Source organism: Cervus elaphus, chromosome 23 (assembly GCF_910594005.1).
Source record: "Cervus elaphus chromosome 23, mCerEla1.1, whole genome shotgun sequence".
Classification (NCBI taxonomy): Eukaryota; Metazoa; Chordata; class Mammalia; order Artiodactyla; family Cervidae; genus Cervus; species Cervus elaphus.
Genome location: NC_057837.1, coordinates 20077859 through 20097129, shown reverse-complemented (window position 1 = coordinate 20097129; position 19271 = coordinate 20077859). Strand labels below are relative to the sequence as shown.

Here is a 19271-nt window from a genome sequence, read left to right as displayed (position 1 = left end):
CTAATAGAGTTTTGCCAAGAGAACCCACTGGTCAGAGCAAACGTCCTCTCCCACCAACACAAAAAAAGATTCTACACATGGACATCACCAGATGGTCAATACCAAAATCAGATTGATTATATTCTTTGCAGCCAAAGATTGAGAAGCTCTATACAGTCAGCAAAAAAAGACTGGGAGCTGACTGTGGCTCAGATCATGAACTTCTTATTGCCAAATTCAGACTTAAAGAAACTAGGGAAAACCACTAGCCCATTCAGGTATGACCTAAATCAAATCCCTTATGACTATACAGTGAAAGTGAGAAATAGATTCAAGGGACTAGATCTGATCGACAGAGTGCCTGAAGAACTACGCACAGAGGTTCGTGACATTGTACAGGAGGCAGGGATCAAGACCATCCCCACGGTAAAAAAAAAAAAAAAAGAAAAAAGGCAAAGTGGTTGCCTGAGGAGGACTTACAAGCAGCTGAGCAAAGAAGAGAAGCAAGAGGCAAAGGAGAAAAGGAAAAACATACCCATTTGAAGGCAGAGTTCTGAAGAATAGCAAGGAGAGATAAGAAAGCCTTCCTCAGTGATCAGTGCAAAGAAATAGAGGAAAACAATAGAATGGGGAAGACTAGAGATCTCTTCAACAAAATTAGAGATACCAAGGGAACGTTTCATGCAAAGATGGGCTCAATAAAGGACAGAAATGGTATGGACCTAACAGAAACAGAAGATATTAAGAAGAGGTAGCAAGAATACACAGAAGAACTATACAAAAAAGATCTTCATAACCCAGATGACCACTATCACTCACCTAGAGCGAGACATCCTGGAATGTGAAGTCACGAGGGCCTTAGAAAGAATCACTCCAAACAAAACTAGTAGAGGTGGTGGAATTCCAGTTGAGCTATTCAAATCCTAAAAGATGATGCTATGAAAGTGCTGCACTCAGTATGCCAGTAAATTTGGAAAACACAGCAGTGGCCACAGAACTGGAAAAGTTCAGTTTTCATTCCAGTCACAAAGAAAGGCAGTGAAAATAGTGCTCAGACTACCGCACAATTGCACTCATCCCACACGCTAGTAAAGTAATGCTCAAAATTCTCCAAGACAGGCTTCAACAGTACATGAACCGTGAACTTCCAGATGTTCAAGCTGGCAGAGGAGCCAGAGATCAAATTGCCAACATCTGTTGGATCATCGAAAAAGCAAGAGAGTTCCAGAAAAATATCTACTTCTCGGGGACTTCCCTGGTGGTTCAGTGGCTAAGACTCTCTGCTTCCAATGCAGGGGGCCCGGGTTCATACCCTGGTCAGGGAACAAGATCCCATGTGCTGTAACTAAGTCTCTGTAACTAAGACCTCATGCAGTCAAATAAATAAATAAATATATATTAAAAAAAAAAAATATCTACTTCTCTTTATTGGCTATGCAATGGCCTTTGACTGTGTGGATCACAAGAAACTGTGGGAAATTCTGAAAGAGATGAGAATACCAGACTACCTAACCTGCTTCTTGAAAAACCTGTATGCAGGTCAGGAAGCAACAGTTAGAACTGGACATGGAACAACAGACTGGTTCCGAATAGGAAAAGGAGTACATCAAGGCTGTATATTGTCACCCTGCTTATTTAACTTATATGCAGAGTACATCATGAGAAACGCTGGGCTGGATTAAGCACAGGCTGGAATCAAGATTGCTGGGTGAAATATCAATAACCTCAGATACACAGATGACACCACCCTTATAGCAGAAAGCTAAGACGAACTAGAGCCTCTTAATGAATGAGGAGAGTGAAGAAGTTGTCTTAAAGCGCAACATTCAGAAAACTAAGATCATGGCATCTGGTCCCATCACTTCATGGCAAATAAATGGGGAAACAATGGAAACAGTGACAGACTTTATTTTGGGGGGGCTCCAAAATCACTGCAGATGGTGACTGCAGCCATGAAATTAAAAGACACTTGCTCCTTGGATGAAAAGTTATGACAAACCTAGACAGTGTATCAAAAATTGGATACATTACTTTACCAACAAAGGTCTGTCTAGTCAAAGCTATGGTTTTTCCATTATGGATGTGAGAGTTGGACTATAAAGAAAGCTGAGTGCAGAAGAATTGATGCTTTTGAACTGTCATGCTGGAGAAGACTCTTGAGAGTCCCTTGGACTGAAAGGAGATCCAACCAGTCTGTCCTAAAGGAAATCAGTCCTATATATTCATTGGAAGGACTGATGTTGAAGCTGAAACTCCAATACTTCAGCCTCCTGGTGGGAAGAAGTGACTCATTGGAAAAGACCCTGATGCTGGGAAAGTTTGAAGGCAGGAGGAGAAGGGGACAACAGAGGATGAGATGGTTGGATGGCATCACTGACTCAACAGACATGAGTTTGAGTAAACTCCGGGAGTTGGTGATGGACAGGGAGGCCTGACCTGCTACAGTCCATGGGGTCCCAAATTGTTGGACACGACCGAGTGACTGAACTGAATTGAACTGATTCCTTTTAGTATTTCTGTTAAGACATGGCTGATAGTATAAAAACAAAATCTCTTGGGTTGATTTGTTTGTTTGTTTTAATCTGGGAATAGTTTGTTTCATCTTTATATTTGAATGATAGTTTTTGTAGGTATAAAATTCATGATTGTGAATTCTTGCTTTCAGAACTTTGAAAATATAATTCCACTACTTGTGTGGTCTAATCCTCATATTCCCCCAGCCCTAAGCATCAACTTATCTAATTCCTGTCTCTATTATAATTGAGGCTTTTTGTGACTTGCTTCTTTCATTTAGCTCTGATCTCCAAACTAATCTTCTAAATATATATCTTTATTATTCTAATTGAGTTAATGTTCTCAAAAAATTAATTTTCATTATATAAACTTCTTTATTTCTGTTGACAACTTACTGTGTGAGTATTAAAAATAAAAATGGTTATGAATACAATCCATCTCACAGCTAACATATTTTCTAAATATTTCTAGATGCATCTTTTGAGGACTTTTCATCTTACATGACTGAACGTCCAAAAGTACTTCATGGGGCATCTAAGACTGGGCCAGGTGTTTATAAAGCCATCAAGTTTCCTTCACTGAATAAAGAACATTCAGGTAATTCATAATATTTTTATTGTACAATGTGATGTTTTTAATGAATAAAGGTTTGATTATATGGAAATTACCAGATTGTACTAGCCTTAGTCATATAACCAGTTTAACAAAAATAAGTGAAAATAAATGCTAAAGTAAGGTCGTCTGACATATATGCATTCTTAGCGGGTAAGTGGTGTCTCTGGCATGGCTCCCTTGCCCACCACTACTAAATTGGAACTCCATTATTTTTTTCAACAGTCCCCTCTTGCTCACTATTATAGATCCTGCAGATGACTGAGATAGATGCATCTCATGACCCTCTTCCTTATGTTTAAATATTCCTCTTTTTATCAGTCCCAAGCAGGGTCAGTGGCTTCCCTGGTGGCTCAGATGGTAGAGCATCTGCCTGCAATGTGGGAGACTCGGCTTTGATCCCTGGGTCTCAGGAAAGATCCCCTGGAGAAGGAAATGGCACCCCACTCCAGTACCTCTTGCCTGGAAAATCCCATGGACGGAGAAGCCTGGTAGGCTACAGTCCATGCGGTCACCAAGAGTCAGACATGACTGAGCAACTTCACTTTGTTTCACTAAGCAGGGGCAATAGAAGGAGTCAAAGTGAGGGTAAGTGTGAAGGACAATAAATAATATGTTCATTTTTCTTCCTCCATTACCATCTTCCAACTGTCTAATCCATTCATGTCTAAGATCTAATTTACAGACCCTATTTCTTATCCATTACTTCAGTGGTATTTATAATCATTTAAGATATATATTGTAGAAACTAAGCACATTAATGCAATTTTTTTTCTACTAACTTTGAGAGTAGCATCTAAATGTCCCACATTCTGCTTTTTATTTTTCTCCAAGTGACCATTTTGAAACTATTTTCATTATTACATAGTTTTGTTTTTAAACAGTGCTCAAAATATGTATCTTTGAAATAGTGTTTTTTAAGTATCTCTCCTTCCATTGTGGGCTTCCTCATAGCTCAGTTGGTAAAGAATCTGCCTGCAATGCAGGAGACCCTGGCTTGAATCCTGGGTTAGGAAATCCCCTGGAGAAGGGATAGGCTAGCCATTCTAGTATTCTTGGGCTTCCCTTGTGGTTCAGCTGGTAAAGAATCTGCCTGCAATGCAGGAAACCTGGGTTTGTTCCCTGGGTTGGGAAGATCCCCTGGAGAAGGGAAAGTACTCACTCCAGTATTCTGGTCTGGAGAAGTCCATGGACTGTACACTTCATGGGGTCACAAAGAGTTGGACGCTACTGGGCAACTTTCGCTTTAACTTTCCTTCTGTTCTAGCACTAGATTTTTCACTGTAGGAATACAAACGTCTTTTTTAGAAAATGAAGATATGCTGTTTCATAGAGAAAAACTTTACTTGAGAATTTATTTATTTAATTGCTTAAATTTTTTTACTGACCTACTATTAGAAAAAACTTCTTTAACATTTTTACAGTTTTTTATTATTTTTTTCTTGATTCACACTCTTACTGTTTATGTTTGTTGTTATTGTTGTTATTCAGTCGCTAAGTCATGTCTGACACTGCAACCCCGTGGATTGCAGCACACTAGGCTTCCCTGTCCTTTGCTATCTCCCAGAGTTTGCTCAAATTCATATCATTAAGTTGGTGATGCTATCTAACTATCTCATCCTCTGCTGCCCTCTTCTTTTGCCTTCAATCTTTCCCAGCATCAGGATCTTTGCCAATGAGTCAACTCATCACATCAGGTAGCCAAAGTATTGGAGCTTCACCATCAGTCCTTCCAAGAATATTCAGGGTTTATTTCCTTTAGGATTGACTGGTTTGATCTCCTTGCAGTCCAAGGAACTCTCAAGAGTCTTCTCCAATACCACAGTTCAAAAGCATCATTTCTTTGGCACTCAACCTTCTTTATGGTCCAACTCTCACATACATACATGACTACTAGAAAAACCATAGCTTTAACTTTATATGACTACTAGAAAAACCATAGCTTTAACTTTGTCAACAAAGTCATATCTCTCTGCTTTTTAATATGCTGTCTAGATTTGTCATAGCTTTCCTTCCAAGGAACAAGCATGTTTTAATTTCGTGGCTGCAGTCACTGTCTGCAGTGATTTTGGAGCCCAAGAAAATAAAATTTGTCACTGCTTCCACTTTTTCCCCTTGAAAAAGTGGAAATGATAGGACTGGATGCCATGACCTTAGTCTTTTGAATGTTGTATTTTGAGCCAGTTTTTTTTTTTTTTTTTTTTACTCTCCTCTTTCACCTTCATCAAGAAACTATTTAGTTCCTCTCCACTTTTAGCCATTGAAGTGATTATCATATGCATATCTGAGGTTGTTGATATTTCTACTGGCAGTCTCGATTCTAGCTTATGAGTCATCTATCCCAGCATTTCACATGATGTACTCTGCATATAAGTTAAATAAGCAGAGTGACAATATACAGCCTTGACATTACTCCTTTCCCAATTTGGAACCAACTCATTGTTCCATGTAAGGTTCTAACTGTTGCTTCTTTACCCACATATAGGTTTCTCAGGAGACAGGTAAGGTGGTCTGGTATTCCCATCTCTTTAAGAATTTTCCACAGTTTGTTGCGATCCACATAGTCAAGGTCTTTGGCACAGTCAAGGAAGCAGAAGTGGATGTTTTTCTATAATTCCTTTGCTTTCTCTATGATCCAATGAATGTTGTCAATTTGATCTCTGATTCCTCTGCCTCTTCTAAACCTGGCTTGTACATCTGGAAGTTCCCAGTTCACATACTGCTGAAGCCTAGCTTGAAGGATTTTGAATGTAACCTTACTAGCATGCAAAATGAGCACAATTGTTTATGCTTGCATGCTAAGTTGCTTCAGTTGTGCCTGACTCTATGCGACCCTATGGAATGTAGCCCACCAGCCTCCTCTGTCCTCGGGATTCTCCAGGCAAGAATGCTGGAGTGGGTTGCCGTGCCCTTCTTCAAGAGATCTTTCTGACCCAGGGGTTGAACTTTCATCTCTTAATGTCTCCTGCATTGGGAGGTGGTCAAATACCCACCAAGGAAAAATTAGGCAATATTTGTGTTAGTAAAGCTGCTTTATCTAAAATATTGAAAAAAATATACAGAAGCTGTACTTTAGAAGTAAATTAGTAAGATTTATTTTAATTTTTTCAAAGTTTAAATGAGGTTATTTCTAGGTTATAACACCATCCTCATTTTTTTAGGGCATCAAAAAAAATCAGCCTTACAAAAAAAGAAAATTGAACATGAAGAGACTCTGCCCACTGTGGTTGCTACAACTAGAAAGCCTATCTATAAAGGTAAACGTAATGGTGTGTTACTTAAGTGGGCCTCTGTTAAATGGGGACTTTGGTTGTTTTCAAACACTGTTTATAACAGTTTTGCAACAAACATCATTGGACATAATAGATATTTCATAACCCTGTCTTGCCTCCATCAGCTGAGAGTTAAATCTTTCACCTAAAAGGAATTGTCACTATTTCTTTCCTGATGCTGATTTATTTTGGTTCCTTTCTTTTGCAGCTCAGACATTGACTTCTTATTTAAAACTGACTGATTTTTTGAAGAACCATAGGTATATTAAGTATATACATTTTATGTATTCCAAAAAACAATATTCTAGTGAATTTAAACTTTTTGATTCCTGTATAAACGCTTCTCAGTGTGGTCCCTGGACTAGCAACCTGGGCATTAACTAGGAACTTATTTAGAAATGCAAATCCTTGGACCTCACTCTAGACCTACTGAAATAAAAGCTGTGAGGTTCAAGTCCCTTAATTTGTTTAACAAGTTCTCTGGGTGTTCTGATGCAGGGTAAAATTGGAGAACCATTTCTATAGAAACATAGGTAGATTTATGTACTCCTTTTCCATTTCCATTGTTAATTTCACATACAGTATTCTATTTTTAATGATGTCACATATAAATAAAAATTATATCAAATACAATGAAATTAAATAGAACTATTTTTTTAATCACACAACAATTTTCCTTTAAAGTGCCATATACTACTGCCTGAAAATCTCCACCCCACCCATACTTTTGAAAATAAATTAACTCTGGGCAAAATAAATAACATGAGCAAACTCATGGAGACAGCAATGAAATTGCAGGAGTGGAAGCCTTATGAAAATAACATTGCCTTGAGTGAATGGTGTTTATTGAACAATACTGAGAAAGACCCTGAATTAACAGGGTAGGCCCAGATCATGGAGGACCTTGATCGGCAGCAGGTGAGTTTTAGTGAATTTTCTTTTTTCTAATTTTGGAAAAGTTACAGTTATCCTTTACATATCAAATGATGAAAACATTCCCCTAATTTGAAATAGTCATGTTTGAACACTGCACAACAAACTTCAAAAAAGAGGAAGTAAAAGTAAATGCCTTGTGCCTCAGCTTGTAAAGAATCCACCTGCAATGCAGGAGACCAGGGTTTGATTCCTGGATTGGGAAGATCCCCTAGAGAGGGGAAAGGCTACCCACTCCAGTGTCCTGGCCTGGAGAATTCCATGGACTGTATAGTCCATGGGGTCACAAAGAGTCAGACATGACTGAGCAACTTTGACTTTCATGGTAATAGCCTAATTGATATGTGTTGTAGTATATTCTGTGGAGTTTGTAATGGCACAAAATACAAGTGATAGAATTTTAAAAACGTGCTTCTTGCCAACAAAAGTTAATAACATTGTTAATAGCAATCTTACCATAATTGTAATATTATACATATTACATATAATATTACAAGTAATAATCAATGTTATTAGCAACTCAAATAATAATTAAGATAGTATGTTTAACCACTTTTTTACTGTACCCTGGAAAGCATAAATATTATTGGATGAAGTAGCCTTAAATCCAATCTGGATTATTACTGACATAGGTATTTAAACTTCTATATAATTCTTTTGTACCTTAAATGTTACTGTATTTCTCCAGCAAGAATTTGAACAATGAGTAGTATTGACTTAAGTATTTTGGAGTTCTGTTTTGTATCAGTATTTAATAAGGAAAATTGGATTTCTACAAAAACAATATAAAGTAGAATAAAATTAATGAAATAGTGGCTATCTTCTATAACTCCTCACTATAAAGATATTATTTATATTTTATACTGTAGTAGAAAATGTACAACTTATATGGCAAGAAGAAATCATGAACTGAGCATAGAATGTCAATCAAGAGAAGATAAATGGAGTAATTCTTCACTAATTACTGATTATTCTCTGAAACTGAGAAAGATCCAAGAGGTAACATAGAAATTATGTGTATTAATAACTTTTGTGAAGGTTTTGGAGAGAATACATGCAGAAATGAATAGGAGAATTGTTGCAAGCTGCCAAAAATTGGGGTGTGAGCAATGCAAAATTATTTTTCCAACATAAGTTCAGGATAGCATCCTGCCCCATGAGTGGTGATTGCTGGCCCCAGTCTAGCCTCTCAGTTTGCTTCTGTGGACTATCCAGATAACAGTGAATATAATTTATTCATTAATTATGTGATCATTTGATTAGATGATCTGATATATGTGCTAAATCAGTGCTTTTCAAGCTTGTCTACAAAATAGGATTCACCTAAGGTGCTTTTAAAAGCTACTAATTCTCTGCCTCAGGCACAGACTAATTAAACCAGATTCTTCATAGGTGATTATACTGTGTAGCCAGAGCTGAGAACTGTGATGCTTATTATTTGATGATAAAAGGGAAATCAAAGAATACCTCAGTCCATACACGAATGGTTGTAGCTGTTTTGTTTTTAATCTGGATCTTGTAGCTACGGCAAAGGGGTGCCCAATGAATAGATTCAGTCTGTATCGGATCCATGTAAATTTTCCTTCTCCCAAACCTTGTTGTTCATGGCCATTGTTCATGGTGATTATGACTTGACCTCCACAGCACTCCCCAACAGAATTTCCTGTGATAATGAAAGTGTTCTGTGTCTGTGCTCTCCAGTATGTGAGCTATGAGCCATATGCAGCTGTTGAGCTCTTGAACTGTGGTTAGTATATCTGAGAATCTAGACTTTTAATTTTATTTACTTTTAATTAGTTTAAATCTAAATAGCCATATGTGGTTTGTGGCTTCTATATTGGACAGCTCAACTCACGAATGATCCAACAACCAATCAGGACTTGGAAAGGCAGTGAGCTCTCCATAAGGTGACATATAAGAAATCTTTTTGCTGATTAATGACAGGTACAACTAAACATATCTCCTGGGAGAAGTAGGAGCAGGAATAGTATTTCAGCAGAGCTGTTGGATAAGATGTGATGCTTCTTAGAATGGCAGGATGACCCTTAACATTGGGCAGCAATGTCAGTTTCAACTACAGACTCTGATTAGCTCAAATTAGGCCAGGATTAGTGAGCAAAAGCAAAGGATCTACAGCTGTTGGAAGGCTTTGGTTGCCTTCAAAATTAAGGCAAGTCTCATCCCTTCTTAGCTGAGAAGGCAATGGCAACCCACTCCAGTACTCTTGCCTGGAAAATCCCATGGATGGAGGAGCCTGGTAGGCTGCAGTCCATGGCATTGCTAAGAGTCGGACATGACTGAGCGACTTCACTTTCACTTTTCACTTTCATGCATTGGAGAAGGAAATGGCAACCCACTCCAGTGTTCTTGCCTGGAGAATCCCAGGGATGGGGGAGCCTGGTGGGCTGCCGTCCATGGGGTCGCGCAGAGTCGGACACGACTGAAGTGACTTAGCAGCAGCAGCAGCAGCATCCCTTCTTAGAGTCAGATAACGAGTAGTCAGGGTGCCCTTATGAGAATGAATATCTAGCAACCTCCAGAAATCCAATAATTCCTTTGATTTTTATTGTGATTCACTCAAAACTTAAAAACTTACTAAAGATTATATTAATGCTGTAAGTAAGCTGAAAGAGACTCAAGAGACTATTTCTCTGGTCTTTTGAATACATTTTTTGCTATGGTCAGTCTAAGAATGATGCTTCTAAAGACAGATCTGGACTGCCTAAACCAAAGGTTGATGTGAGGCCTGTTTTCCTATGTATATTAGAATATCAACTTTGTAAACATGCTCTGCCCATAAGGTAGTAGAAGAGTAATTTTTTGTTCATAAAAATGCTGTTTAAAAAAACATGCTGTTGAAGCTTATTCAGTTGGTAAGAGTATCTCCAGCATTTCATTTTCTGTTTGTCACAATCTCTAAGTCAAATTGTTAATGTCCTAAACATTTAGTTCCAAAATGTATCATAGAGCTAGCTGGTCCAGGAGATTAGAGATCAACAAGAGCACATAGTAATCTAAATGTAACCACTTGATAACTTAGTATTTAATGAAAGGCAAAAATCTTTATTTTTCTTTTCAAGAAGAACATGAGATTACTTTACTTTTGGGGGGCATGGTTTGAGGAATATATTTCCCCCTCTGTATATTGGTGGCTAACTTTTTGCACAGGGCAATGATTTCAGGTACAGAAAGAGTATATTCACTTGAAGGTTCCTAGACACTAGTTGATTACACAATTAGATTCCCAAGGCAAGGAAATCATGTGATTTTGTTTTCTGATTTAGAAAACAGTTCTCAATATATTTTGTTCTTCTGTAGGTCAATGAACACCACAGTGGCAAATAAAATAGACTTTTAAAATAGGGTATGGGCATTCAGTTCAATCGGTTCATTCACTCAGTTGTATCTGACTCTTTGCGACCCCATGGACTGCAACATGCCAGGCCTCTCTGTCCATCACCAACTCCCGGAGTTTACTCAAACTCATGTCTGTTGAGTCAGTGATGCCATCCAACCATCTCATCCTCTGTCATCCCCTTCTCCTCCCTCCTTCAATCTTTCCCAGCATCAGGGTCTTTCCCAATGAATCAACTCTTTGCATCTGGTGGCCAAAGTATTGGAGTTTCAGCTTCAACATCAGTCTTTCCAATGAATATTCAGGACTGATTTCCTTTAGGATGGACTGGTTGGATCTCCTTTCAGTCCAAGGGACTCTCAAGAGTCTTCTCCAACACCACAGCTCAAAAGCATCAATTCTTCAGTGCTCAGCTTTCTTTATAGTCCCACACTCACATCCATACATGATCACTGGAAAAACCATAGACTTGACTAGACAGACCTTTGTTGCAAAAGTGATGTCTCTGATTTTTAATATGCTGTCTAGGTTGGTCATAACTTTCCTTCCAAGGAGTAAGCATCTTTTAATTTCATGGCTGCAGTCACCATCTGCAGTGATTTTGGAGGGGGAAAAAAAAAAGTCAGCCACTGTTTCCCCATCTATTGCCCATGAAGTTATGGGACCAGATGCCATGATCTTAGTTTTCTGAATGTTGAGTTTTAAGACAACTTTTTCACTCTCCTCTTTCACTTTCATCAAGAGACTCTTTAGTTCTTCTTCACTTTCTGCCATAAGGGTGGTGTCATCTGCCTGTCTGAGGTTATTGATATTTCTCCCAGCAATCTTGATTCCAGCCTATGCTTCATCCAGCCCAGCATTTCTCATGATGTACTCTGCATATAAGTTAAATAAGCAGGGTGACAATATACAGCCTTGATGTACTTCTTTTCCTATTGGAACCAGTCTGTTGTTCCATGTCCAATTCTAACTGTTGCTTCTTGACCTCCATACAGATTTCTCAGGAGGCAGGTCAGGTGGTCTGGTATTCCCATCTCCTTCAGAATTTTCCACAGTTTATTGTGATCCACACAGTCAAAGGCTTTGGCATAGTCAATAAAGCAGAAATAGATGTTTTTCTGGAACTCTCTTGCTTTTATGATGATCCAACAGATGTTGGCAATTTGATCTTCTAACAACACAAGAAAAGGCTCCACACATGGACATCACCAGATGGTCAATACCAAAATCAGATTGATTATATTCTTTGCAGCGAAAGATGGAGAAGCTCTATACAGTCAGCAAAAACAAGACCGAGAGCTGACTGTGACTCAGATCATGAACTCCTTATTGCCAAATTCAGACTTAAATTAAAGAAAGTAGGGAAAACCACTAGATCATTCAGGTATGACCTAAATCAAATCCCTTACGACTATACAGTGGAAGTGACAAATAGATTCAAGGGATTAGATCTGATCGACAGAGTGCCTGAAGAACTATGCACGGAGGTTTGTGACATTGTACAGGAGGCAGGGATCAAGACTGTCCCCAATAAAAAGAAAGGCAAATGGTTGTCTGAGGAGGTCTTATAAACAGCTATGAAAAGGATAGAAGCAAAAGGCAAAGGAGAAAAGAAAAGATATACCCATTTGAATGCAGAGTTCCAAAGAATAGCAAGGAGAGGTAAGAAAGCCTTCCTCAGTGATCAGTGCAAAGAAATAGAGGAAAACAATAGAATGGGAAAGACTAGAGATCTCTTTAACAAAATTAGAGATACCAAGGGAACGTTTCATGCAAAGATGGGCAAAATAAAGGACAGAAATGGTATGGACCTAACAGAAGCAGAAGATATTAAGAAGAGGTAGCAAGAATACACAGAAGAACTATACAAAAAAGATCTTCACAACCCAGATAACCACGATGGTATGATCACTCACCTAGAGCCAGACATCCTGGAATATGAAGTCAAGAGGGCCTTAGGAAGCATCACTATGAACAAATCTAGTGGAGGTGATGGAATTCCAGTAGAGCTATTTCAAATCCTAAAAGGTGATGCTGTGAAAGTGCTGCACTCAGTATGCCAGTAAATTTGGAAAACTCAGCAGTGGCCACAGGACTGGAAAGGTCATTTTCATTCCAGTCCCAAAGAAAGGCAATGCCAAAGAATGCTCAAACTACCTCACAATTGCACTCATCTCACACGCTAGTAAAGTAATGCTCAAAATTCTCCAAGACAGGCTTCAACAGTACATGAACTGTGAACTTCCAGATGTTCAAGCTGGATTTAGAAAAGGCAGAGGAACCAGAGATCAAACTCCCAACATCTGAAGGATCATTGAAAAAGAAAAAGGAAGAGGGTATGGTGGTAACTGTAATTTATAGGATTTGTATTTTCAACAAAAATGGCTGAATCACTGGGCCAGTGAATAAGGGTATTGATAGCTTCTTGAGTGAAATCCTGGTGCATGCAACTGCCCAACACTTTGAAGTCTATCATTGCTTAACTGAATGGCAGAAACCCACAACCAAGAGTTTCACTGAGAAATAGACTGCTCTCTCTGAACCCGCAGACTGGGAAGAGAAAAAGCATTGTGACTGTTCTCTCTCCCATATCTTTCCTACCCTCCTATCACTTTCCTGACAGCCAGTCAGGTGACTGAGTAGCAGATGGAAAGCTACGGGCTATGTGCCCGCAGTCAACATGTTCAGTTCTGCAAAGCACAAGCATAATTCATATCTTAGGAGGACAAAATTCCAAGACCTTTCAGTTTGGGCATGGGTCAGAGTGGTAGAACTATGTATGAATGACTCTTGTGTTCATATGGTCTCATAGGTTAAGTCTATCAGTTCAGAGCATGTATTCATCAAGGATCAAGGACAGAAGCTCATTTAAATTGTTCAAGATCGTAGAGCACATTAGAAGCAAAGAGAGGGGAACCCATAAAACTGTACTGTATATAAAGTCCATGATTTTAATCTCTAGTATATATCCCATTTAGGAGAACGAAATGGCAATGCACTCCAGTATACTTGCCTGGAAAATTCCATGGACAGAGTAGCCTGGTGGGCTACGATCCACAGGCCCACAGAGAGTCAGACACAAATGAGTGACTGAGCACATATATCCCATTACAAGGTCGTAGTCCATAATACCCAGCTTTACAATGTTGTTTAAAAGAATTATTCTGACATTTATTTAAAATGGTAATGAAAACTATTTGAAACTATTGTGATAGCGGAGGAAGGCTGAACTCAACTCCAAATATAGCAGAAACAGCTGGGATTTATAGCCAATGAGCAGAGTGAGTGAGTGAGTGAGCAGATGTGACATTACTAAGAGGCAGCATCAAGTGTGGGGGGTTCCTGCTAAACAAGCCTAACAGTCTTCTTGCCGAAGGCAGACCAAGGACAGGGCCAAGCATGAAGCCTAGTTGAAAAGAAGTCTTAGAGGAACCAAACTAAATTTTGCTTAAGAAGGAAGTTTTTGTCAATGTTCAGCTAGAATAAACTTTCTAGCATTGAGACAAAGATAATTGATTTTGAAAACCAAAAGCTCCAGATAATATTTTGAAAAATGCTATGCAATTAGTGTAAAATTTACTCTAGTGATGAGAAATATACAAAACTGAAAGAAATGCTTATGTATATATTAGAGGTTCAATTAAATGAAAAATATAGTAACCTGGTTTATTTTCAGAACTCTTCTTTACCATCTGGAACACATTTGAAACTCTTTAAGATCATAGCCACTGTTGCTGATGTTAAGAAAGGAGCTGTCTGTCGAAATTCTACCTTGCTTCAATTCATTCATGTCCCTGTAATGCCTTCTGGTGTGGTATAAAAGCAATTAAATGAAATCTTTCCTCCGCATGCTTTGATAACGTCTTAATTATTTGTGTCAACTATTTGCAAATCTTTTCTTTATGATACTATGTAGAAAAAAGTCACCTCCATACCTTTGTTACACTTCAAGATAGAGGAAATGAATTTAGAAAAAAATCTTGTAGTTTTTTTATATTAAACTGAAAATTCATTGAAGATATCAGGCAAAGTCTTTATATAATATTTATTAAACCTAGTAAGGCTACAAATCATACTGTTAGCTTTTTAACTGAACTAAAAAAGATATTATTTGTAAATTCAAAGAATTCATTCTGTGTAGGAACGTTATTAATATCAAGTTTAATTGGTATTAATTTTTAAAGGAACATTGAAAAGAATAAGAAGAAAAAACCTTGTAAGTATTGATTGAGTTAGTAGTCCAATATCTTTATTGTTGCCATGCTCTCTCTTTTGGCCCTGAGATGGATGAATTTTCAGGACTGTTTATTATCTAATCAAGTGTCTCTTTTTATGTGAAGGTTTCTTTTATTTGTTTTTTGAATATTTTTATCAGCTTCTAATATTTCTAAATATTATTAATAAAATTTTGGTTCCTTATCTTTCAATTTCATTTCAAAACAGAAATGAAATAAAACTAAATGAAATAATACTCATATATTTAGATTTTCTTCCAAAATCTAGAATTAGAATACCATTTCAAAACATGCTTATATTGATAGGCTACTGATTTAGTGAAAAAATGTGAATAGGTATTTAAATTTTTGCATTTAAGAATTTAATCTTTAACCTATAGGATCTCAGTATATAGTCATTGTGGACCCAAGATAGAGGCAAAGTATTTTCATTGTCATATTCTTGTCTTTCTCAGTGATACACAGATTTACATATTTTATACACAGATATATATTTATATGTATAAATATTAAGTCTTTATATAAACATTTATGTGTATTGACACATACACACTCCATCAACACTAATTTGTTGATATCAAATATCACTAATTTGATAAATGTGAAACCTGAATGTGAGATGTAGGGGGAGGATAACATTTTATCCTACTTCATCCGCCTTCATTTTGTAGAATATATCCCTTTAAATAACCCTAGATTTTAGAGCATGACTTGTAACAAATCATAAACAACATATAATTGTTCTCCATGTAGAATTACTTTCACAACTTAATATTTGAAAGATGATCATTTGGCCTCTTCTTAAGTATATCCAGTTACAGTGGCCTCACTGTCTTAATTCTAAGAAGTCTATCAGTGTCAGAAATAGTTATTAACATTGATGGAGAGTGAAAGCCAAGTTTCTCTGTTGGAGAAAGAAGTTATAGATAAGCAAGATGGAAAATCTAGAATAAACCCCAGGGTAATGGGTATGTTAGGAAATCATACTATTTTTGCAACATGTATGTATGTAAAATCACTTTTTCAGTAATCACCCAAAGAGTATTTGTATGAACAGTAAATTCTGTATTTAAGAATTCGGACAGAAAAACAGGCTATGTTGTTTTCCGTTTACTTATTCCTTCAATTAAAACTTTAGTATTTATTATGTCCAGGCACAGTGTTGTTAGGTTTACAAGGGTAAACTAATTGTCATTTCATCAACTCAAAATCTAGAGAGGGAAGCAAATGTTAACTGACTATGTGTATAGAAAGGTAAATTACATGTAGAATTTATGAATACATAAGTTTGTATAGTATACATATCTATGTATAACACTTTAAAATTTGATTTAAAATATTTAATCATTGTTGATTTACAATGGTTAGTTTCTGGTGTATAGCAAAGTGATTCAGTTATATGTAGGTGTGTGTGTATATATGCTTGTCCATACTCTTTTCCATTTTAGTTTAAGATACTGAATATAGTTCCCTGTGCTATACAGTAGAGCATTGTTATTTATCTATTTTATATATAGTAGTTTGTATCTAATCCCAAACTCTTAATTTATCACTCCCCACAAGCCCATCCCAAACTTTCCCCTTTGATAACGATAAGTTTGTTCAGACCAATAGAACCCCAGAAGAAAGGGAAAAGGGGATTAAAAATGTGTTTGAAGAAACTCTGCCTAAAAACTTCCCAAACCTAAAGATGGAAACAGATCAGATATCCATTTATAGGAAGCACAGAGGGTCTCAAACAAGATGAACCCAAATGGGTCCACACTAAGACATTATAATTAAAATGGCAAAAGTTAAGGAGAGGATACTAAAGACAGCATGAGACAAACAAAGAGTTAGTTACAAAAGAACCCCGACAAGTCTATCAACTGATTTCTCTAAAGTGAGAGATTATCTATATGGAGTGAAGTAAGTCAAACAGACAAAGATAAATACCACATGATATCAGATATATTTGGAATATTAAAAAATGATACAAATTAAAATTTTAAAAAAATGATACAAATTAAATTATTTACAAAACAGACTCATAGAAAACAGACTGTACACTTAAAAATAGTTAAAATTATTGACTTTTATGTTGTGCATATTTTACCCATGAAAAAGATTTACGTTGTTTTCTAATTATAATTTTTCAAGGTAATTTGCTAATTTGTTTAGAAACAAATGAAAATCTAACAAGCATTAAAATATTCTCGAGGAACAAAGACTCTAAACTTGTAGAAGAATTTATAAATTTGTTTTCCAAAGGAAATATAGAGCAGAGTCACATTCAGGTAAGAGTATTACAAAATTTCTTTTCTGGCTCACTTAATTTTAGCAACTTATTTTCTTAAATTTTAATTTAAAAAAGTTTAAATAGCAGCATAATAAACTGATGTGAATTCAGAGATATCACTGAATTTTCTACCTATCACTAGATTTTGTTAATTTTAATATTAAAATTTTACATAAAACAGTAACCTTAAATGGTCAGTGTTGTTCTGTACTCAAATAGAAAGATAAAAATTCAATACTGAGTGACTTTTCCTTGAATGAGTTGTGAATGTGTATACTTCTGACCTTGTTTTTTCTTTTTTGTGGGTAAAACAAAGGGAGATAGAGTTGAACTAATCATACTACCACCACTGTGGTGTTATCATCACTAGTTTATTCAAGTTCCCTCTCTTATTTCTACATTATTACATTTGTCCCTATCCTTTTCCCCCTTCTTTGCTACTCAGCTACAGGCATTCACTGTAATGGATTTAATGTGTCTTTAGATAAATTTGAAGTTTGAAAAAAAGTCATGTCTTTTTTTATGGAAGTAGTTTAAGTTTGCGTAATGTGCTACTGTAAATCTCTTGCTTTTTTCTTTTCAACAGCCATAGTTTTTCAAGCACTATTCTGAAGTTGGAAGTATGTCTGAGGCTTCTCACCGATGCGTCTCATTCTAATGCTCTAATCATCCAGTTCCCTTGCACAATAGTATCCAATTATTTGTAACCACATGCCTTTTCCATGTCTGCAGGGTGAATACCCACAAGAGTGAGGTTGCTGGGCTAGGGTATAATTTATTTTCCTGACGTTCTACTCAACTGTCCCAAAGCAACGGTACTAGTTTGCACTTTCAGTGGCAGTACATGAAGGTGCCCATCAGTCAACCACTCACTAACGCTTGATGTTACCAGGCTTCCTAATCTGTCTGAATCAGTTGAGCATAAAGTGGCATTTCTTTATTCCAAACTGTATTTTTCTAATTGTCATCATCTTTAAACAATTTCCTTTCATATATATATTTATCCATGTACCTTTTTTGTAATATAGACATTCCATTCTAAGGAGGGGTTTGATATATTATCTATTTGTGTTGATGTGCCAGAGATTCCTTACATAGTCTAGATATTTGTCTTACTAATTTTAAATATTGCCAATATTTTCAGCCACCTATGCCATTAACTACATCTGTATTGTCCAGTTGATCAGAAATCTTTGTTTTTGATACAGTGAAATACATTAATTATTCTATTATGATTTAGGTTTAGGGGCCTTAGAAAAGATATGAAAGTATCTTTTACATTGATTTCTATTAATTTTATACTTTTGTTTTTCATGTTTTGAACTTTACTCCATGAGAAGTCATTTTGGTATGTGACATGCTATAGGGATCCCATATTGTTTTTCTCCATATTATGAGTCTTTTTTTTTTCCAGTTCCATCTACTAAAAGAACCATCCTTTTCCTGACTGATTTATGAAGCCACATCTGTGGTGTGCTAAGTTCTCACAGAAGTGGGTGTGGTTTGGCTAGTGAAGACCTTCTCTGGTTGGGTATTGAGATGATGGGATTGCTCTGGTACTGTAGTTGCATGTGACAGGAGCCAGATCATATGGCTGCTGCTGCAGATATAGGCAGGCATGACTCCCAGCAGATTCCTGGGCTGGCAGGATCAGACTTGCTCTTCAGGTGAAAGGGACTGGAGCCAAATAACAGGCTGACACAGTGTCCATAGCCAGACCAAGATTGGAGGGCCTGCTACCCAGAGCAGATAGGTGTGACTCCTCCCAGGCCCTTGGTGGATGTACTGTTTGCAGAACAAGTCCAGGTCTGTAGCAAGGACCACAGTTGGCAGGCTTGCCACCTGAGTACACACAACAAAAGGGCCTTTCTTGGTCTTGAGCTCCACTAAGGTTCACAAGTTCCTTCCTGGACCCCACAAAGGCACTATTGTCCATGGGTAGCTGCCAAATTACTGTTGCTATGTGGTGTTAAAAGTGGGTGTTCTCCTAGTCAGCCATCTGGCTAATGTCACTCTCAAAATGCTTTTTAAAATCATGTACTAAAAAAAATATCCATCTACTGAGATTAATTTTTATTGAAGTATGGTTGATT

General features: G+C 37.0%; 1 protein-coding gene across 1 annotated transcript in view; it reads left to right on the top strand.

Annotated features, from left to right (window-relative positions):
- LOC122681830 (coiled-coil domain-containing protein 7-like) overlaps positions 1–14484 on the top strand; it is a 136968-nt gene extending 122484 nt beyond the window's left edge. The window contains exons 21-25 of the mRNA XM_043884334.1: positions 2965–3090; positions 6267–6362; positions 7062–7295; positions 8180–8309; positions 14342–14484. Of these exons, the coding sequence (XP_043740269.1) occupies positions 2965–3090; positions 6267–6362; positions 7062–7081 (242 nt within the window). The 3' untranslated portion in view covers positions 7082–7295; positions 8180–8309; positions 14342–14484. The remainder of the gene's footprint in view (positions 1–2964; positions 3091–6266; positions 6363–7061; positions 7296–8179; positions 8310–14341) is intronic.
- Positions 14485–19271: the final 4787 nt, after the last annotated feature.